General features: G+C 39.5%; 1 protein-coding gene across 1 annotated transcript; it reads right to left on the reverse strand.

Annotated features, from left to right (window-relative positions):
- Nucleotides 1-4,243: 4,243 nt before the first annotated feature.
- On the reverse strand, nucleotides 4,244-9,644 carry LOC135479538 (TM2 domain-containing protein 3-like). The gene is made up of 5 exons (XM_064759415.1): nucleotides 9,478-9,644; nucleotides 8,628-8,872; nucleotides 7,720-7,882; nucleotides 5,769-5,844; nucleotides 4,244-4,609 (listed from the first exon to the last, which is right to left on the reverse strand). Exons 1-5 carry the CDS (start codon nucleotides 9,575-9,577, stop codon nucleotides 4,435-4,437), a joined length of 759 nt encoding a protein of 252 aa, XP_064615485.1. The 5' UTR covers nucleotides 9,578-9,644; the 3' UTR covers nucleotides 4,244-4,434.
- Between the last annotated feature and the right edge of the window lie 14,171 nt (nucleotides 9,645-23,815).

Consider the following 23,815-nt stretch of genomic DNA (forward strand, 5'->3'; position numbering starts at 1 on the left):
ATTTTGAATCAAGCCATGCTCAAGCGATGGACTTGAACTCACAGCCATCGCTAACACCACTAGGCCAAGGAGCCCCCCAGACCACCCCTCCGGGTTATACAAGAGATGCTAAACAATGAAAATGAAATGCATTTATTTTTCAATAGGCTTAATTTTGTCAAGAAGATGCATGAAAATCATAGTGCAATTTGTAAAATACAAAAAACCGACACAAAAATGTTTTTGCTCCTAGATACATTTCTGAGAAAACCTCTTCTAGATATTACGAGTATATGAGGTGTGTGCTTAATAAAAACTGACACAAAAATGTCTTTGTTCTAAGATACAATTCTGGGAAAATATCTTCTAGATATTACGAGTATACAATGGGTGTGTTTAATAAAAACACGGGTAACTACTATGATGAGTACTTACTTCAACAATGTCAAAAGTCCCCTATATGTATGTCAACATAACTGAATAGACAGACAGGTAAAACTAACTATTTATTTTATACATAAGCTGCAAAAGTTGAATTACCTGAAAGTTGTACTCCAACAACTGAGCCCACCTATGTTGGACGGTTTAAAAGGAAAATGTGGACCTCTCCACCAGCCAGGGATGTCAGCAAAGGCCAGCAGCAAAGCACACTGCAATTAGTTGTTTCCCAATCAAAATTCTCACGTGTGTATAAAAAACAGCAGGGTTCCCTCACCATGAAGCTTTGTAGTTACATATTTACGCCAGCTACATGATCTAGTGACTGAAGCAGCTGAATACTGACTTGACTAACTTGGAATCCAGATCCCAGGATCACAAAGCGATCTTAGATTTCAGTCAATAATTTAAATCACTTTAAAATTGTTATTTCTTACCTAACAAGGTCAAATTGTTGCTTAACAATGTAAATTTTGGGTAAATTATTGCACAATAAATTTCAGCTAAAATAGCGGCAAGGAACATACCAAATTTAAAGACTGAAATTGTGACTCGTCAGGCTGTTTCATCATACTGGGCCAAGGTATATACTACACAGGTCAAGCTGTTTCATCATACAGCGCCCAGGTATATACTGCACATGTCAAGCGGTTTCATCATACTGGGCCCAGGTATATACTACACGTCTCAAGCTGTTTAATCATACTGGGCCCAGGTATATACCGCACGTCAGGCTGTTTCATCATACTGGGACCAGGTATATACTGCACACGTCAAGCTGCTTGATCATACTGGGCCCAGGTATATACTACACGTTAAGCTGTTTCATCATACAGCGCCCAGGTATATACTACACATGTTAAGCTGTTTCATCATACTGGGCCCAGGCATATACTACACATGTCAGGCTATTCCATCATACTGAGCCCAGGTATATACTGTACACGTCAAGCTGCTTCATCATACTGGGCCCAGGTACATACTACAAGTCAAGCTGTTTTAACATACTGGGCCCAGGTATATACTGCCCTGTCAAGCTGTTTTATCATACTGGGCCCAGGTATATACTGCACGTGTCAAGCTGTTTCATGATACTGGACCCAGGTATATACTGCACGTGTCAGGCTGTTTCATCATACTGGGCCCAGGTATATACTACACGTCAAGATGTTTCATCATACTGGGCCCAGGTATATACTACACGTCAAGATGTTTCATCATACTGAGCCCAGGTATATACTGTACACGTCAAGCTGCTTCATCATACTGGGCCCAGGTATATACTACACGTTAAGCTGTTTCATCATACAGCGCCCAGGTATATACTGCACATGTCAAGCTGTTTCATCATACTGGGCCCAGGTATATACTACACGTCAGGCTGTTTCATCATACTGGGCCCAGGTATATACTACACGTCAAGCTGTTTCTTCGTACTGGACCCAGGTATATACTACACAGGTCAAGCTGTTTCATCATACAGCGCCCAGGTATATACTACACATGTCAAGCTGTTTCTTCGTACTGGGCCCAGGTATATACTACACAGGTCAAGCTGTTTCATCATACAGCGCCCAGGAATATGCTGCACATGTCAAGCTGTGTCATCATACTGGGCCCAGTTACTGAATTCTTATTCGTTTAATACCATTACAGCATGTGATAAATATATGAAAATTGCGTATATTTATATTTTCCACAACTTTATACATGCATATGTAGTTTTTATAAAGGCTCTAGCAGCACAGGAGTCATCAAACCTGCATAAAACCCCAAATTGAAAGGTCTTTGTGGATATCCCTGCGTGCGGCATGCCACTGGCTTGCATGTGGTTTGCTATTGGTTTGTTACACATCCGGTGATGTGTGGTTTGCTGTTTGTTTGTTCGTGGTGTGCCTTGTAGCTGATTGATTGTTGTCGAAAGTTGTGGTTGGACAGTTAGTATTTCGGCAAATGACCTAAAATTTCGCCTGTTACTAAGATTGACCGTAAAAAGATGTTCTCGGGTTTGTTTGAAAGGTACAATGATATCCTACTAGGAGTTTCAGCACCAGAAGTAATATTTCACGGCCATTAATTACCTCTAAAAAGGCTCTTTTTCGAAGAAAACGTCCTTTACTGTATCACATCTTCACAACTCTGAATTTTCCCACGTAATGGCGCCATGATCCAAGCTCGGCTGACCACTGCTCTCTTGCGACACATGAGAAACGCGTTACCGGTTTACCCACCAAAAACCATACTCCTTAGAGCGCATGCGTAGCTCTCTGCCTTTCACTTTACATTACTCCCACCAACAGCAAATTCTGTACAGAAATCTTGCACAATGTCGAGGTCAGCAAGTTTAATACTGCTACATGAAGGAATGATAATTTCTTTGAAGATTCAGTCACACATATAGGCTAAACCTTATCTCAAAATGCTAGATACATCACCATTTTATACATACATGTTAAACTACAGTTATGGTTGTGCTCTTATTTTACATTTTTCAATGTCACTGTCCCTCATTATACAAGTGCATTTCAACAAAATATGTAACATGTAAATCTAGACGAATTTATTCTACAAGAGCACAAAACATTATTCTATATCTCCAAATGTTAATGAGCTATGGATTTTATAGCATGGTACAAGTCATACCCCTCACTGCACTGATTAGCAACACTGGTTATAAAGGCAAGATGAAACAACTAATTTACGGGAAGTGATACTACAGTGCCTAACATTAAAATGGATTTTATAGCATGGTACAAGTTATACCCCTCACTGCACTGATTAGCAACACTGGTTATAAAGGCAAGATGAAACAACTAATCTACGGGAAGTGATACTACAGTGCCTAACATTAAAATGGATTTTATAGCATGGTACAAGTTATACCCCTCACTGCACTGATTAGCAACACTGGTTATAAACTCAGGATGAAACAACTAATTTACGGGAAGTCATAATACAGCGCCTAACATTAAAAACATTTGCATATTTCAATAAACATTATCATTCTAGGCTTACTACATGGAACATATTAAGTTTTATTACATCTATCATGTTACTGACCGAGATAAAGGCATTCTGTGAACATTGTATACATCATCCCATTCAGTCTGTATCATGCAGTCAAGCAAAGCAAACCTAGTGCTGGCTAAAACATATTATACAGGATTATGATGTCACATTTGCTTACTCAACTGGTCCATCCATGAGTGCCATTGTCATCTGCTACCTAATTCCTCAACCATTTCGCATATGAAAGAGTAACTTGTAGTGCAATTTATGCACATTTTTTATTTCATTTTGGAGACAAAACTCCACTGCTTGGAATGGCCAAACTCAGGGCTTCGCAAAAAGTATAATTTTATCAGTCTACATATCATAATAAAAATACCCCCCCCCCCCCAGAATATGCTTGAATGTACATGTACATTTAGCACACTGCTTTCGTACATGGCATCTTTGCATTTGGGATGCTGTTCAAGGATCCAACAGTGAGATCACATGAGAGGGGAGATAACTCTCTAATTATGAACTTTTGAAGGTCACATACGTTTCACTATTTTTGCCTCCTCCCAATAAGGTCTGTTTTCCTTGTGGTCATCCAATGCAAATTGGTCCTCACAGTTGGGCTTTGATTCTGATATATGCTGGCAAAAATGTTTGGATAATCTTCACTTATATGTAACAGCACTATCAATCCTTAATTGTATTCAGCAAATTGGCATCAATCTGATCAACAGACAAACATTTTTCTTGCCTTTTCAAACTCTCTTTAAAAACCAAAAAAAAAAAAAAAAAAAAAACATCAAAAAACTATACTTAAGTCTCATTATCACTTCAGTCAACGTCAACTGAACTATTATTCATGATCAACTGATCATTACTCTGGCATTCTGATGCAACCAATGAAATCTCTTGTTACACCAAACACTGGTCAAACATTATGGTCTTTTCTAACCAATCATCTCTTTCATCACAGCAATACACTTCACAGCTTTCCTCTGTCTCGTCCAATCAAATTCACTCTTGCTGCATGTACAATGTGCCATCAGATGGTCCAATGTAGCCAATGGCTATCAAGATGACATCAACAAGTGTCCACACTCCCAAGCCTCCAAAGCTGAAAAGTTTCCCCAGGCCCTCTCTCCAGAGTCCGAGGTAGAAACGGTCTGCTCCCAGTCCACCTAGGGTTATGCTGGTGACAAGAGAGCGCAGGATGGAGCAAAAAACAGTCAGAAAAAAAAAACAAGAACACTCTTAAATTATTGCAGCATATGATTTGATATTTAACCTACAAAATTAAAAGATACTGGACAACTTTCATGAAAATTTCAGCTTCATAGTCAGAAATAGCTTTGTACATATGTATGTATGTATGTTTGGATTTTTATGTCATACTTAACAATTTTACAGTCATATGACGACAAAGAGTCATTAGGTGTGTGTACATATACTGTGTTATCTTGTGGCAGGGTGAGTCCATGCCGCCGAAGTTCTGTCACCACTGAAGCAGTGATGAAAGCAAAGTCACAAATACCATTATTAAAGTATCTGATATCACTTGATCCCAGGTGACCCAACTTTAACGAGGATGTGACCCAACCTTAAGGAGGGCACTCTATTCCTCTAAGCCAACAAAGCAGCCAAAATGGCTCTGTGGAATCATTCAGGACCCCAGAGGGTGGGTTGTGGACGTTTTGTTAAGATGCTTGTCTTTTAATTACAAGGACACACAAGGTGTGGATTCAATCCCAGCTCTGGACAGTCCTCAGCTCCCACTATTAATGATGGGGACATGATTACGTTAAATACATGTCATCTACAAAGCTCATGTAGCCACTGGCACAGTCTAGTGTTTGATGAAGATGCCTTGTCTTCCACCATTATGGCCCACTTTGGTTGCTTAAAGGTTAGAGCGTTCACCTCGAAATCGGGAGACCCAGGAACAAACCTAGGAGGGGTCATATCAAAGACTTGCTGCTGCCTCGACGCTCAGCACTGAGAGGTTAGGGCAAGGAAACATTACAGCTTTTCCCTGTGCCAGTATAGTGTGATTGGGTGGGGTGTCATGTCTGGTGTCTTCAGCATGATACTTCAGTGGCGGCAGCAACTTCATGGGATGGACTCACCCTGCCACAAGAAGACACGGTATATGTAAACACACCTAATCGCTCCTCGTCATCATATAACTGAAAAATTGTTAAGTACGATGTTAAACCTCAAGCATTCATTTATTCATTTAAACATCAATAAATCACTCCCACATCATCACTGTATAAAGCCCACCATATAATTTTAACACAATAAAAACAAATTAAAAAAAAAGAATTTTTTTAAAAATCCTGTACATGTACCTCAGAGCCAGTGCTGTAGACCAACGATATCCACTAGTCCAGTTGCACGGCAACTTTTTGTAAAATTTTCTATTCCCTGAAAAGTGAAGGCGATGTTAACATTTTGTTAACAATTGTTAAAAACGAGTCAAGCTTTGCGTTTCTGCTAAATTATGGATTTTAGTGGATACGTTCAGATCAATGCTGAACCACTGATACAGACTGTAGATTACAACAATAGGTGATAGTGTGTACGTCCCACCACTGTGGTATGTGCTCATGGTTGTAATCAACTGACACTGAAATACTTCAGCTGTTCTGCATTTTTATTTATTTATTTGACTGATTAGTGTTTTATGTCGTACTTAAAGTGAACGTAAAGTCAGCCTATAAATCTGAATTAATTAATAAAGTATTCTTCCAGAAATGTTCTCAAAATATTTTAAAAATTCTGCACGCCTTATCAATGAAATAAATAGCAAACAATCATCAGTACCTAGCCACTGATTTGGTAACAAAATTTTGCCATAGCTATCTAGAGTGACATCACAAAACCTAGGAGCTCTCCCATACCATTTGTATCAAACAATTTGACAATGAGAAATTACAAACAAAAACACCTGGTACCCAACCAAAGAGTATCAGCTCTGTTGCATGTTCGAAGGGCAGATGCTTCTTTTAGTTTGCATTCGGTCAGGGAGAAGTTCGTGGATACAAGCATCGTGTTTTAGCGGCCCTGCTCATCCTTGTCCTGCATGGGTGTAAGCATTAGGCCTAGCTGGCTATACCCACATCAGGGAATTTACCAAATAAAGCAGGACCTTCTGATTTATAACTCTTTCATTCAGATTTTCGGAAGATATTTTCGTAATAAATCTGGATTTTTCTAAGGAAAATATTTTTTCTTCAAGCACTGACTCTCCCAACACGATTTTCTTGCCAGCTCACCCTGGCATGTTACTGCAGTATCCTGCCCAACATGCACACATTGTGACACAGGCAGCTGTTCTCAGTTCTCTGCTCATAAATGTGTGGTCATACATGCCCATTTAAGACTTAAACTTATCTCAAAATACAATTTATTGCATTGATATCTGTCTATCCACTATAAGAAACCACACTGACAATGGAGAGCTAATAGTTTTTCTACGTGACAGCCAATTATCACGGGACTCTTTCAATGCTATGCATTGACCAATTTCATAAAGGATTCTACAACATGGCTACTCAGAGAGAATTGTCTTGTCAGTGCAACCTGTGGATGGTCGTGGGTTTCCCCCGAGCTCTGCCCGGTTTCCACCCACCATAATGCTGGCCGCCCTGCTATAAGTGAAATATTCTTGAGTACAGCGTAAAACACCAGTCAAATGAATAAATAAATTTATTAACTCTAACATTTATATGATTACTACAACAAATGATCTAAAATTTCGTCCATGACTATTCTCCACCTTTCCCCGGATTATGAAAGTTATAAAGAAAAATGTAAAATTTAACACCAAAATTAATATTTTCTGGCTTTTATTTGCCTCTAAAACAGCAATGGATTGGTCCTCTACACCCCTTGTCCCACCACCCCATCATGAGACGTTATTTTTCATTTCATTCCTGGTGAAAGCAAATGTGGTGCCTTGACCATCTGTAACCAAAGTGTGGGACATCCAGGTGACCTACTTGCAACAATAATAATTACCCTAATTCCTCAGCCTTTTTGCATGTGAAAGAACAACTTACATGTACGCTGCAATTTAAGCAGCTTTTTAATTTCATTTTGGAGACACAGCTACATTGGTTGGATTGGCCAATTTCAGGGCTTCACAAAAGGTATAATTATATCAGTTAATACAGGATACTGGATTCAGAATATGCTTGAAGAAACATCTTGCAAACATGCAAAAAGGTTGATGAATTACAGTGTGATTGGTCAAATGCGTGTTCTTGATTGACAGGTCAAAAAGGTCTATTGACTTACCCATGCAGGTGACTCCACTCTTGACGGTACAGGAGGCCATGTAGGTGGATCTGGGGGGTGAGGAAATGACTGTACAGCTGGTGTTAGAGCTACAGGTGTACAGCCAGGGTTCCATCTGGTAACAGAACCGGCAGGTAAACTCACGGGTAAAGGTGCGGTTTCCCTGAGAGAGAAAAACACACATGTACACACCAGAGCCAGGTTTCTACCAGGTAATAGAACCGGAGGGTAAACTCACAAGTAAAGGTGCAGTTTCCCTAAGAGAGTGAAAAACACACATGTACACACCAGAGACCGGGTTCTATCAGGTAACAGAACCGACAGGTAAGCTCACAAGTAAAAGTGCAGTTCCCTGAGACAAAAACACACACATACACACCAGATCCAGGGTTCTATCATGTAAACAGAAGCTGCAAGTAAACTCATAGGTAAATGTGCATTTCGTTCGAGAGACAAAAACATACATGCACGCACCACAGCTAATAGAACCAGCAGATAATCTTATGGGAAACTCACTGGGAAACTCAGTGTAAAATATGGAAAGGTGTCAAACCAGACTGTGCGAGAACCATCGGAATGTGTCATTTTCCATTCTGCATTTGAAAACGTCATTTGCTGCAACTTGAAAACATGACAGTCTCCATTATTTATTTCATGTTTTACCCCATACTGGACAAAAATTCACTGCTGGTCAGACTGGCTGTCAGTTTTATGAGTGGCCACATATACCTTTAGACAAAACTGCAGATTTACACAGGGTCAATAACACTGACATATTCAATCTCTAACCAAGACTTACAACGCACTATACTGAAATTGAATTCTTTGCCAGGATTACCTGTTGACAGAATCGGAGATATAAACTGAGCCAGTTATGGTGAAAATTTCAAACTTTAATCAAGACTTACAACACACGGTACTGGATCCTTGACAGTACAGCTGATGGCGTCCAGCTTGCCATACACACAGCTGGTATTGAATCCACACGTCAAACATTCCTGGCTGAGGTCTGAACACACTGCACCGTCGGGACAGTATTCGGACGGATTGTCAACTGTCACCTGTGTGCTGGTCGTGAAACTGTCTGTTGTCATAGCAGATGAATTATCTGCATTATCTGACCCCAGGTCTTGCGTCGGGAGAACACTTGGTTCTATTGAAACAAAACATGTAGCCAATAAGATATTATCAAGATGTTGATTAGGCCAGTACATGAATCGTCAGTTCCTCATGAACTAGCGCATACAACAGACGTGCCACACGCGATCATTAATTATCAGTTTACAATGAGAACGTGTAAATTTGAAGAAATTGTTACCGGTACAGAATTATGATTTAATACAGGGTTGGCTTAAAAAATCAGTCGATTGTTAGTCAAAGCCCCGAATTATGTCACCAAAAGCTGCGTGATCTCGTGAGACTTCAGAAATGCTGATTTGGCTTATTATTCATTGAAGAATCTGCTTTTTGCAACAAACACCAGAAAAGGTTGTGAGCGACGATGAAAGGCCCCAACTTTGTCTTAATAACTTCCTCTAGTGACTCTCACTATAAACCACATGACAACAACCTCGACTTAAAAACTCACCCACTGTTTCCCACGTTAATTAATACACTGTTTCTGGAGGTGTGATATACATCAGTCGGTGATTTTGATCAAGCTAATACTAGTGTACCGCATATTTGTCGTCTCTTTGTTTACGTGTCGAAAAGTGAACCCTGAATAATACAGAACAACATTGATTAATCGTAACTTACCTTCGGTCAGGTCTGTTGTCGGTGATGTGGCATTGTGCCATTGAATAAGAACATTTATGAGGACATAAAGTATGACACTTGCTTTAGAGACCATCCCCATCCTGCTATACACTCAGTAATGACATCCTGTCAATTTCTTTTCGAGGCAGCGATGCTCGCCAGGTACTTGCTCTCGCTGTTCTCGCCGCTCTCGCCAGACGGCGCTACCGTAACAGTAGTGAACTTCCGTGCATACTCCCCACAGCGCACGTTCTGCCCTCGATCCTCTGCAGCAAATTTACACGTGACTATCATGGCAGTTAACTCTTGACTTTCCAACTTACATGTAGATGATTTATTTATTTGATTGGTACTTGAAGCCGTACTCCTGATCACTTTTCCTAAAATGCATGATTTCAAAATTCACCACCCTGCGGAGCCCCGCTCCCATTCTTTTTTGTTCTTTTTCATTTCACATGCCAAACGTAGCCTACACATATTTTAAAATAAAAATAGAAAAATAAAACATGAAAAAATTAAAATAAGAAGTGATACAGGTATGAAATGCTGCAGATAATTGTGTTTTTTCCCCCGGAGGTGGTAAGGTGCTCCATATTTTAAAAGAGAGGAAGTACCGGCTGCCGCCATATAGGCCTAGGAACCTACAAGTTGTTTTGTTTGTTTTTTTTTGTTGTTTTTTTCTCTCTCTCAATTAGGCCAAAGTACTCAACACTGCGTTTTCTTGGGTGTCCAGCAATACTCCTAGTAAGTGTGAATGCTAGTTTCTCACCAGCTATAACACGCACCATAGAGACTATAACGCAGATTCTATCATAACATGCATAAGCTGTGGCGCAAAAGTCCCTCTTTTCCTTATAACGACGATTCACTAAAGCGTTCATGAAAATTGCATGTGAGCCTACCCATTCCAGAGTAAGTCGAGGCTTGTTTTTTTTGTTTACTTATTTATTTAATTGGAGCTTTACGCCGTACTCCAGAATATGTCACTTATACGATGGCGGCCAGTTTTAGGCCTATGGTGGGAAGAAACCGGACAGAGCCCGGGAAACCCCACTACAATCTGCAAGTTTGCTGGAAGCCATTCCCACGTACGAGAGGAAAGGAAGCCACCATGAGCTAAACCTGAACTCCCAATGATAACATTGCCCTCCGCTGGAACGCTAACCACCAGGGGTCGATTGCACAAAGTAATTTCTGATTTAAGTCAAAATTTAGAACCTCTTCACAATGCTTTGTTTCTGATATTAGAAGCTGAAATTTGGACATATTGGACATAAGATAACATTGATGAAGTGGACACATTGGTGAGGTGGACACAATTTTTAATTTCTAAAGTACCAGTAAGTTTTAAGATTGTATTTCAAATTTTAACTTAAGTCAGAAATGAAGCCCCGAATGAATTTTAATTTTAACAGATGAATTTTTGGAGTGTAGCCCAGGCTGTATATAAACGATATAGGCCTATATATGATGATGAGAACTTGAGGAAGTGATGTATACTCATACACACATACTCAAACTCATACACACATACTCATACCTACATGTATGCTCATACATGCTCATACATATATACCCATACATATACTCAACGCATACTCATTTATACTCACAATTTATATTTTCTTTGTTCTATAAGAAGCCGAAATTTGTTACGTATTGACGAAATGAAACGTGTTGAGTTGGGAGGTGGAAAGAGTGAGTGAGTGCTTGGGGTTTAACGTCGTACTCAACAATTTTTCAGTCATATGACGACGAAGGAATCCTTAGGGTGCATGTGCGTGTAATGTGCCTCCTTGTTGCAGGACGGATTTCCACCGCTCTTTTATCTAGTGCTGCTTCGCTTAAGCGACTTACCGAAAGCAAGTAAGCCGCCCCGCCTGAGCCATTATACTGATACGGGTCAACCAGTCGTTGCACTATCACCTTCATGCTGAACGCCAAGCGAGGAAGTTACAACTTTCTCTTTTAAAGTCTTAGGTGTGATTCGACCCAGGATTGATCCTGGATCTACCGGTCCCGAGGGAGGTGGAAAGAAGTGGCATAATGCTTGGAAAGTGGGCGACTCGTGATACACGTGACAAATAAATAAATAAATTAGAATAAACTCAAAGAAATGCATTGTTTAAAGATGCTTGAATTTTTGTAGATCGTAATAAGCATTATTGTCCAACCTAGTGCATTATTTATTCATTTCTGGGGTTTATTTATTTATTTATTTAATCATTAATTCCATTTCAGCAGGCGATCTCGGCGTGGAGAAGGAACATGAGATTTGGTAGAAATTCCTGCTCGCTTCCCCCAGATCTTTATGTAAAGCACTGTGTATAGGACTGACATGATCAAAGCTTTGCCTACCAATTAAATATCGATACAGTTTCAGATCCAGATGTCTCACACGTACAGAATCGGTTGTCTGTAACGGATCACAATTCCTCACGGATAATTATCGGAAGAGTATACCTTGCTTGTAATTACCTTGGTGCAAGTTGTCTCGCTCCTTATTAAACGTATAAGAGGCAGTGTCTAATACTAGAGCCACCCATTTCAAGCTAAGTAGCATTTAACACGCCTCTTTAAACCATAATTTCACCAACAGAGACACGTTTTAGCTAAATCTGTTATGTAACGGAACGGGCTGTAGTCTTTAGACAGTCTTGTTCGTAATCAACCGTTACTAATAGAAGCAAAGAGCTATTGCCGGTGGAGAATTCGCGGCTGCGAGTAATACAAGAATAGACTGTCATTTGAAGTACATGTATGTGAATCTGTACATGCGCTTGAGGATACAAAGGGATTAGCAAAACTATAGTATAACATTTCTACGATGGAAGTTTTAAACGATTTTGAAAGCATGCATACCTCAATTGATGTATTCATTTAATTGCTGTTTTACACCGTACTCAAGAATTTTTCACTTATTGGCCTAATACAGTGGCCAGCATTTTTGTGGCCAAGCCCAGGAGAAACACAAGACCATCAGCAGATTGCTGAATCACGAAGCACACGAAGCGTGGGCTCAATTCCAGGCTAGGACAATGAATCTGTGCATTCCCCCGCATTCACTATGCTCATGTGGGGCCGTGGTGACAGTTAATACAAGAGGTGAAGGCTCTCGTACTGCATGCTCAAATCTTACGTGCGTTGAAGATCACTTTTCGTCCACCAATATGGTATAAAAACCTGTCAGTTATTTGCCAAAGGTCGGTGGTTCACACCGGGACTGCGGCTTTCTCCACCTATGCATAAAACTTACTACCATCGCATATTAGGGAAAGTTCGTGTGTATGATGTTAAACAAACAATTAATAACCCAATGCATATATAGAGCAACAAAATTTAAAACATATGCTGAAATAATTGATCAGTCAATCAATCAATGTTCACACCAATCAATCAATCAGTCCATGAAACACATTTGGCGCAGATTCAGCCTCAGGCTTGAAATGGCTGATGTTTCCGAACAGAAGTAAGTTCGATGAACTTTCGAAAAATCTGTTCTTCGACAATCAAATTTTACTAAATGTAGCAAGAAATGGATCAATCAAACTGTTACTTCATTCAATCGAATCAATAGATCAATCAATTAATAAATTAACGTTGAACTGAAACCCGTAGGGCACAAACTTGCCAGCGCCCGGAAGCTTTCATAGGTGGATAATCAGGGAGCCATCGAGCCTCGCCAGCTCAGTGTCTAAAAAGTCTAAACCAGCGAGAGCCGGTTTCGAAGGCACCACCTCATTAATCAGAGATTTGTTCTACCACCACTTAATAAGTGTTAGGGTTCTGTGAGTTAAAATCCATATTATCATAAAGGAACTGGCTAAAGCATTTATCAATAACGACAAATCATGCAAAAATCAAAAAGCCAATCATAGAGTTCATTGACAAGATGTTTATTTACATTATTTACATTCACTGATATACAAATCCAGAAAAGATAAAAAAAAATGATGGAAATACAGATGTATAAATATTCTATTCATTACCAAGTCGTGTTAAACGTTAAAAACAATTATATAGAATGGAATGTAAGTATTTATACTCGTAAACAGTGGGGTAAAGACAACAATATTATTTCTTGGTTTCGTGTAATTAAACTGTTGGAGAGTATTGAAATAACTCAGTGATATATTTAAACAAACATCAGGCTGATAATGGGTTATTCCAGAATTAATCCAGGCGCCCCAACCCCTACAGTCAATTGCTACCCCATCCCTTAACTTTAGAAGTTCAGATGACATTTTTTGAGTATGTTTGTGGGTATTTCGATAATAAGAAATCCATTTCTTTCTGCATTTCTTTTAGAAAAATAGGGCGCATAGTATAAGCAAGTTTGTTTTGAAAAGATTATCAATAAAAAATCATGGACTCCTGGCAACCAACAATTTTTAGAAGCTCCTGCGAGTTACATCTGTAACTGGCTAAGCATATCGATCCTTTCATATAAGGTACGTAGCTCTCACTTCCAATAAACTAACGTAAATGTACTTACACAGACACAACCTATTCTATAGTACTCAAAATGCCCTCTAAGAGATGATCTTGTTAGAGGCATTGTCTGGAAGTCATTCTTTAATCGGCAAGGTTCGAATCCAGCTCCTGCATTGAACTAATTTTGGTTCAGTCAAGAGAATGCATCGAGAGGCCGCCATTGTCACACTGTTTGAAACTTTTAGACTGGCCATCATTGCCAGAGTAATCAAAGTTCGTCGCAGGTCGGAATTTGGATTGTTGGTTCTCACCGTGAATGGAATAAGCTGAGAAGTTGTAGTCGCTGTCAGTGGCAGAATTCCCGTAAGGTGACGAATAGCCGGAGGCAAAGTGACTTCTCAGGAATGTTGATGCGGCCGAAAAGATATCGGGGGATTCCCCACCAAAGTAAGCAGCCGTGGGTACAGACTGATGTTGTGAATTGCCCCTAAGATATGCTGACGCAGCAAAAGCGTCCGGGGAATCCCCTAGAAGACGGTTGTCGGAACAGAAGGAATCTTCACTGGATTCACCGCTCGGGGTCCCCACAGATGATGGACCGGTCCATGCTGAGGGTCGATATGGGGTCGCAGCAGCCATCGTGCTGTACATATTGGTGGGCAAAGATAAACCCCTTTCCGCCATGTCTCGTAGACTCAAGCGAGAAGGAGTTTCAGCAAAGTTGTCGAACGCCGACTGATCGCTGGTAGGGAAAATCCCACCATACGCGCCTTGTCCATAATTATATGGCGCTGGTCTTGCTGAAACGTATTCCTGCCTTGTCTTGGATCCCACCGGTGGATCTTTTTCCAAAAGGTCTGTTAGCGCAGCAATGTAGCTGATGGCCAGCCTCAGCGTCCTAATCTTAGAAAGACGACGAGATCCCAGACGAAACTGGTCCGGTATGCAACGTCTCAGACTATTCAAGGCGGCGTTAAAGCGATTCATTCTCAGTCGCTCCTGATAATTTGATCTCAGGCGTTTTTCTTCTTCTTCGGGGGTTTCCTCTTCATCGTTTGTGTCGTCTGGTCCGATTGGTTCATCAACAATGTGAAACCGCGCGCCAGTTTCGTCTCCGGAATCCCCGTTCTCTGCCGTCCGCTTTCCGTTCAAATTCCTCTGATTATATTTTTTAACATTTCTTCTGGAGACAGAGTCTTCGCTTTTGTCAGAAAATAAGTCCGATGACTTGTTTGAACTTTCTTTCATGGCCTGTTGAGGCGTATTTTCACTCTTATCCTCCATTTCGGTAAGTGATGGCGATACGTCTTTATCTAGTTCCGGGACACGATGCACAAATGTCAGAGTACAGCAGTTCTCGGATTAATAATTCTAAATAAAAAGCAAACGATCCTTGAAAACACAGCCTGAAATTTCAACTTCAGTTAACGAGGAAGACGTATTATACACGCAATTGCCGTTTGACAATTCAGATTTTTGGTACAGCCAAACACTGTAGTAATCCACGCTGCACTCTGTCAACTGTTGTACGTACATGTACATTGATTTCCACTGGACTGTTTTCTGGGGTATATATACCTGATGAAGTGGCAGTAATTCGACACGGTTTTTGACTAATTCCTCTTTGGCGGGTGATGTACAACAGAACACGGTGTCCCTTGTTTCAGCAGCGGTCATTAAAATGTCGCCTGAGGACGCCATTGTTATAGTTTCCGGAGAAAGAAGGATGAAATGGGTGGGGGGATCCTTTGCTGGGGAGAGGGAGAAATGTTAACATTTTATTGTGGGTTATTGATTAGTGAGGGTGGGGCTGTTGACTTAATGTAAAATACAAAAAAAAAACTATATAAGTAAAGACAAGACGGTTATTAATTTTTATTTGGATTCGCAGGCTTAATCTCAATAAGCTCCGAAGAAATTTATTTTGATGATTTAAATATTTCGACTTTAATTAAGTCACCCACAGGAGATTTTTCCAGGAGATTTAAATGTCGTCTTCATATACAGCTTATATACATCGTCAGGTAAGTTAATAATACCTGAGAGGTGACTGCACACATTAACCGTCATACTTATCCTATAAGCGAAAGAAATAACAAAACATCGGAAACCAGAAGTGTTCTATGGGACATGAGTTACAAACCCATGTATATAACCCATATACACGAATACATGGCAGACGAGTGTGGTTATTTTGTATCCCTGTTTTGTATTTTGTATCCCTGTTTTGTATTTTGCAACCTGTTTTGTATTTTGTATCCCTGTTTAAAAATTTGTTTGCATCGGTAAAGATTCAGCTATTTACAGTAACATTTTTTTAAGGAATCGTCATCTTTGTTTTAAGCCTGAACAAATTTAACATGTTGGCTTTTTCTCAAGATTTCATCTTCAGGTTGTCATCCCGTATAATCAGCTTCAGTGCTATTTGTCACAGATACGTAAAGCATCAGATTTATCTACAGCATGGATTAATACGCAAGTTTTCTACAACTTGCATAAGAAAGCATTTAGAAAAAATGTAGCATTTGTTCAGATATGAACGGCCAGCTCTCATTTGGGCATCAAGGAAATCCAAACTGATATTACACGGGTATGTATCATTACATATAAGTTAATTTAGCTACAGTGTTTTGTGCCGTATATACTTATACGATGGGTTCGTTTATTACGATTCATTCGGGGAAGTTTGAATCACACCTAATATATCTTGTAATAAAACAAACTCTTTTTTAATTCATTCATGCGATCCTTTGATTAGTTCTCAAGAATGTTTCCATTGTATTCAAGATGGGTGTAAGAAATTGGAGCACTTAATATTAGATTTTAATTCTTCAATCTTTGGCCAAAACAAGCTTTACTGCGAGTAGCCTGTTTGTGTATTTGGGAGGATTATCTCTAATAAACAATTAGGATTATCTTCATCCGAACTCGGGCAACTACTTTAGCAAAGGATACTTGTTTCTAATGCAAATATACATTCTGGTATAAGTGCTTATATACAATGTGGTGACCACTGTGGCCATGTATAATTATAATGATCACTACAGCAAGAAACTATTATTAACCGGAAAGGATATACGTATGTTTGACAATAGCGCTGAAATTACATGTAGCTCTCTGTGTTTATCTGTCGCTTGTGGTTGGTCAAATGCTCGACTCCTTATATAATAGCACTGGCCAATGACTTATCAAGAGGCTTTGATGCTATAGACTATAGGCACTTTCTGCGGGATGCCAAGGCAATCTTCGAGCTTGTTTAAAGACAGTTGTATTGAATATTTCAATTAAAACTCTAACTTTTATGTGATTGGTTACAGAGCCATAACTATGAGTGTGTAATTTAATTTTGTTGAAGTGAAACTCGTGTAAATCAACATCACGCTCTAGAACGAGATTGCAGGCTGTTAGATAGTCTAGTGTTCCGGTATCAATCCTGTCGTTTGGAGAAAAAACATGTGTAACCCTGACGATGTCAGAAATCCCTAATATGCAGGGACATTGTTCTTTTACACATAGAATATAAGTACTGAGAGTTAATTTTAAAAAATAGTAATCATTATATAAATGTATATATTTGACCCGTGTTGAACGATCAATATATATATATATATATTCATGCTGATTTATGTCATTTATGTATTTGACTGATGTTTACGCCGTTAGAGCGTTGTGTGACGGTCACTCTTGAAGGAGAGACAGTAGCGTAAAAAAGTTTCATGGAGAAACGCAAATAAACCAGATTGTACTATGTATTAACTTTGTTTTTAGTTTTATGCCGAATTCAAGAATATTTCACTTATACGACGGCGTCCATTATTCAGTATAATGGTGGGAGGAAACCGGACAGAGGTCCGCGTGTACACATGAAACTTCTACCAGACCTTCCCACGCACAACTCACAGCAACTGTATTGGTGGGAAGCTAATGAGATGGTAAACCACTAGGCCACAAAGTCCCTCGGATTACACTAAGATGTAGGACTATCTTATATGATTGTAGAGAATGGTCACTGCTCCATGGCCTCCTGGCGTCAGGTGAAAACGGGTGATCCATGGAGCGATCGCCGTACACTTCATATAGGCACAACAGTGTCTGTATGAAGCGTATACACTAACGTCCGTCAAATGTAACATTTTTTCGGTATCATTTACACTTATATAAAAACTCAGTAGTACCCAACGGCTGTGTGCAGGGGTAAGTCTCAAAAAGTGCTAATGCCAGTTACCAATTAAGCCGGAGGATTACATATAGGTGAACACTCGAAAATTTAGCATTTGTCCTACATATAACCTTATATTATCTAATCTGCATGCCGCTAATACATTTGCTTTCCCTCGGCGTTCGTGGATCATCGGAATTCCATTTTTCAATCTTATGAAATCCGTTTTCTTTGGACTTTTTTGCCACTTTTAGTAGAAAAGTTTAGATTTGAAGGTTTTTGTTTTTGATGTATCTTTTTACATAGCGGTATATTGGAAATCCTCCTAAACATCGACAGGGTCAGTTATATACATCAAGTATATATATATACATGTCCTTAGTTGTTTATGCATGTTTTTATTTGTTTATTTATTTATTTAACGCCATACTCAAAAGCACTGGAAAGAACATATGTATCAAGCATTAGTCGTAACTTTTCATCGGTACATTTATATGTGGGAGTTAACAAATGAATCTTTGGGACCGTTGGGGCCGATGTTATTAGCGTGCCGACGCGGCGCAATGACTAATTAAGGCTCTCACCAATGTTCATGCTGAATTCCTCTCCGGCTGTATGCGGGAAGGCCTGCCAGCAGACTGCGGATGGTTGTGCCCGGCCTCTGGCCGGTTTCCTCCCACCACGCTAGCCCCCGTCGTATATAAACGAAATGCTCTTGAGTGCGGAGTTAAATACCAATCAAATAACTAAATCAAAATCTTGATGTTCAGGACTATTTTATTTGCCCGGCCAGGTTTATTGGTGTAGGAAACCGGACAGGGCCCGGACGAAGCCACCGCCCTGCGCCAAGTACCAGAAAAAATCCCCTAACTAGAAGCTGCAGAGGATTCAGCCGAAACCGGGCTGGAAGGACAAAATACAGGATATCTGTAATAAACATGAGCTGAATCTTTGTCTAAAGTTTGTATGGCAAGCTAATGCGTACTAAATAAACAGCATCAACTCTCAATCGGAAGTTTAACATTAAGTAAATAAGTCTTCATAATTACCTGTATACATATCAATCGGCACAGTTGGAACCCATTTAAATCTGCACTGACATACATGTATATACATATAACCCAATCGTTCGCCAGCGCACTGTCCTGTTAACGTTTCCTTACGCGCAAACTCGGCATGGATCGCACGTTAATGGACATGACAGAATTCCAAATACAATTATGAATCATAAATAAATGCTAGAAAGGCACGTGTTTGTAATTAATTCCGAAAGCCATTTCAGAGAGAATGAATTGGTGTAAGGTGCTGACTTGACTTATTCACTGACATGAATATATTAATTACAAAGTTATTCAGTGATGGGATACGGAAATACATGGTGTCAGTGACGCTTATATTGAGCGAGAAGTCAAAGGACATGTTTCCTGTAACATTCTGTCTCTTTACAATAAATATCAAATCTTTTGTATCCCTTGCTAAACCCATAGAATACTGATAAAAATGTATATTTATTTACTTACATATCTGCATGTATACTGATTAATGTGTTTGCATATATTGATTGATTTTTTGCACACCGGGCACACAAGCATATGTATTAAGAGACTGAAGGTTCCTTTCCTCATTTACAGCGTTCGAGTTATCGACTTAACCCCAACACCTTTCCCTTGGGTCGTCAGGAATCTTCACCTCAGGATAGCCCCACCCCAAATCTTCACCATTTACTTCTTACAGGTTTATCACGTGTCTGTATAAAGACGACAAGGTAATTGGCCCTATACAGTGCTGACAATGTCTTATATACAATACGGCTTCTGTTCAAGAACAACCATTTGGGGCTCACTGTATACGCCCCCCCCCCCCCCCAATAACCCTCCTAACACTCCCACACCTCCCCGTCCTCTCACACTTACTCCTTCCGATCAGTATCGCTGATCCTCCCTGGCTGAAGTTTCTGAATGTATGCTTACTTCGGTCCATTATTTCAGATCAAAGTATAGCTTTACGTCGTTATGTAACGTACATGTATAACAAAAGATGACATGACATAAGGAGTCGTTTGGACGCTCAAGAACATTTAGTAATTAGGTTCATACTTCGGGGTTCTTTCTTAATTACAACTTGAGAATTTATTTAATATTTAAAACCCTTAAAGTTACTTGGCTTTAGATAGGAAAGCATTAGAAAGACTCCACAGAAAGCATCAGGCAAAGTTTATAGCCATCGATGTATGCATATGTACATGGCTAAGGGGAAAATCGAGTACGACGTTAACCAAAAATAAAATATTTGAAGTAACTAGAATACTTTAAAAATAATTATTGTGACATTCAAAGTCACATTAATTATGGAAGAGAACTTTAGAAGCTTTCTCGGCTTTTTTGAGACTCTGCAAAAGTTTTACCTGTAGGCCTACAGCCCCTTTGTGGATTATAGTCAGTTGCAGTTGACACACGCATACAGACGGCATAGTTTATTATTGCAAATAACGTTTGCTTTGTGCTTGGTCGAGTTAGTAAAAACGGTGCAGTGGAGCGACAGTCTTTCTGGGCCAGCATACACATATACATGCGATGCCAGGAGCTAGTTTTGGTACTATTTCTGCTGGTAGCGTTATACCGAGCAGCTTGTACATAAACACCAAGTTCCGACCCATCGGCTATATGCACTATAGGGAAACTCTGAAATTGCTAATGGTAATTAACAATTATGAGCACAGTTTACACATACCTCTGTACATACAATATTACATGTCTTTGGCATATAGCGTATATGACGCGTGTGGGGAGAGGGACATGTAGTTGGGGGGCGGGGGGTGGGGGGATAGCACATGTAACACTCACCAGGGTGTGAAAATTCGCGCGCCATTACATCCTTTACACAACTTTTGTTATCTAAATTACCACAAGCATTTCCTTTCAGTAAATAAATGAATAAATAGTTTGCCTTCAACCGGCGTTTGTAGATTATCTTATTATGAGATTTATTTTCTTGAAATATTTTGCTTTTCCTCACTTCAAACTAAAATTTTAGCTCTACAGGTTTGATGTTTCTGATGTAAAGTTATAAATATTAGAAATCCTCTAATACATCGCATATACAGTATGCCTGTTTTTCCAGGTGGAATTTAGACACTTCGCTGGGAAGTACTTGCATGTAACAAGTACATAACATAGCCCTATGTATGGCCTACAGCTCGTCACCGGTATATAACCTATTTATTTAGTTGATCACGACAAACATTTTCCCCTCTATGACACGGTTACCTTTGTCCCTTAAGTTCGATGTTTAAATAAATAACAGCCTTCACAAAATACCCCTATAGTCCTATATGTCAGTCGGCGCGAGTTTGACAAACCTGGGCGGCAGGGGAGTTACTTTATTATCTTAAATTCCTAGCTTAGAGTGACTACCTTAATGACAGGCGGAACAATTCTCGATAAAAATTAATTTTCAATCGAATTAAAAATGGCGAATAATGTCAGGCATGAAACTCCTCCGGCAGCTCTGAATTTTTTTAGGAGCTTTTTCTTTATTTTCACTAATATAGAAATAAGATAAATTTTGAAAGTACTGAAATCAGCACTCTGTTTACTTTCAGAACAGGTATACATATATGTACATTCTATCAATTATAGTTTGGATTACTCATAACAAAATGCTGAACGTGGCCAAGACAGATTTTAGTATCATTAATCAATACTCACATAGGGCACAACTGGAGTTTAAGTAAATGTCCGATTTTATCAAAGGAATCAGAAGCTAATGTTACAGACAAAACAACATTTGTTTTTGTAAAACATCATAGTGAAGTGTTTTTGATTGCATGAGTGAATTGGCAAACTACAGCTACTGTATCAGCTACTTACTCAACAGATTCACGACTGTGAGTGAGCTGGACTGTGTTTCATTAAAACCTATATGATATCTGGTGTAATCCCTGTCTTCTTTTCCTGATATTTTGGGGGGGGGGGGTTGATATATATATAGATGCATATTAAATAACTGATTTTGAAAATCTAATGGTGCCATTTGCCGCAACAGGTCTACAAGAGGCTGAAAGTTTCTTTTTTTATTCAAAGCGTTCGGGTTATAATCAGACACCCTTCCTCTCCCCCCCCCCCCCCCCGACAAGGGAATGGGCTTACATGTATCAGCAACATCCTTCCTTTACGAATCCCCTTCCCATGCACCTTCACCACACATGCCGTACAAGTACTAACCACCGATCCATTCCCAGTAACGGCCGTGGGGATAATTACCCTTATCTATTACACAGTGCAGACATTGTTTCGTACAGAGTTTGAGAAGCGATGGAGTTGACATAAAGCTGCTCCTGTTCAAGAACGTATCACATTCTATGCCAGATCCTAACCACTGCATCCACCCCCATACACAATCCCACTGCTACCCACTAATCCTTTCCCCCGCTAATTCCACCCCCAGGTCAGAAAACGCTGTGCATGCACAATTACATACTCCTTTCGAAATTATAGATGTTCCATATAGTGGCTATCATTATGATGTCCATTGGTTTACATCCAATCCAATGTAACAACGTAACAACGTAACAACGTGACAACGTTACAACGTTACAACGTTACAACGTTACAACGTGACAACGTGACGTTCATTTTAACGTTGCAGAAAATTTGGAAGCTGCATAATGAGTGAAAATTTCTGGTTTGTTCCATTTGTCAGGACGGATCAGAATGACAATAACGGCACAGTTCAGTAAAACTTCTGGTATCTTTTAAAATTTATATTGGTTTCCTTTACCAATAAACCTGGTCACCGTCGTGCAAGGAGACCTCGAGTATACGGCGTAAAACCGCGTAGAAAGGAAATAAAACGAATACTTTAAATTCGCTCAACGTCTTTTAAAACCGAGACACACGTCGCATTAGGAGAGAACCGGATATTATGAGTCTCAGACCACTTTCTTTCTGAGAATTAGTTTGCATCCTTAATTCTTGTTGATAATGCAGAAACAAATAAAGGGCATTTAAATTGTGACTTGTTGCAAATAATAATATATTAATCTGCCCAAAACACACACTGAAAAAGTAATCTGTTAATTTTAACCGAAAATGTGTTGTCCGAGTGATGGAATATAGAATTCTATATTATGTTATTATAACATAACAATGTGTCGCAATAAATATATATATATCCTGCTAGCCTAATATAATATTTATGATGAGTGAGTGAGTGCCTCGGGTTTAACGTCGTACTGAACAATTTTTCAGTCATATGTCAACGAAGAGTCCTTAAAGTGCATGTAATGTGCCTTGCTGCAGGACAGATTTCCATTGCTCTTTTCTCTAGTGCTGCTTCACTGAGACGCCTGACCGAAGGCAAGCAAGCAGCCCCGCCGGAGCCATTATACTGATATGAGTCAACCAGTCGTTGCACTTTTCCCTTAATGCTGAACGCCAAGCGAGGAAAATTCTTCCTCTTTTTTTAGGTCTTATAGGTGTGACCCAACCCAGGATTGACACTGCATGGATCTACCGCTTCGAATGTTGAATGTTTTATTTTGAGTTGTGATATGACAGGTGTGCTATGTTTAACAGAATAAACTGCTGGAATAACAAAATACTTCCTAGCATCTTTCATACAAGAAACTTTCTGTTAAATTTAACAGATTACTTTTTGAGGGTACATTATTCCACTTTATTAAAAACATGTCAATCTAACTAACTTACGGTTTGCTCTGTGAAATTATATAAGTGTTGGCTGCAC

This window comes from Liolophura sinensis, chromosome 12, assembly GCF_032854445.1.
Source record: "Liolophura sinensis isolate JHLJ2023 chromosome 12, CUHK_Ljap_v2, whole genome shotgun sequence".
Classification (NCBI taxonomy): domain Eukaryota; kingdom Metazoa; phylum Mollusca; class Polyplacophora; order Chitonida; family Chitonidae; genus Liolophura; species Liolophura sinensis.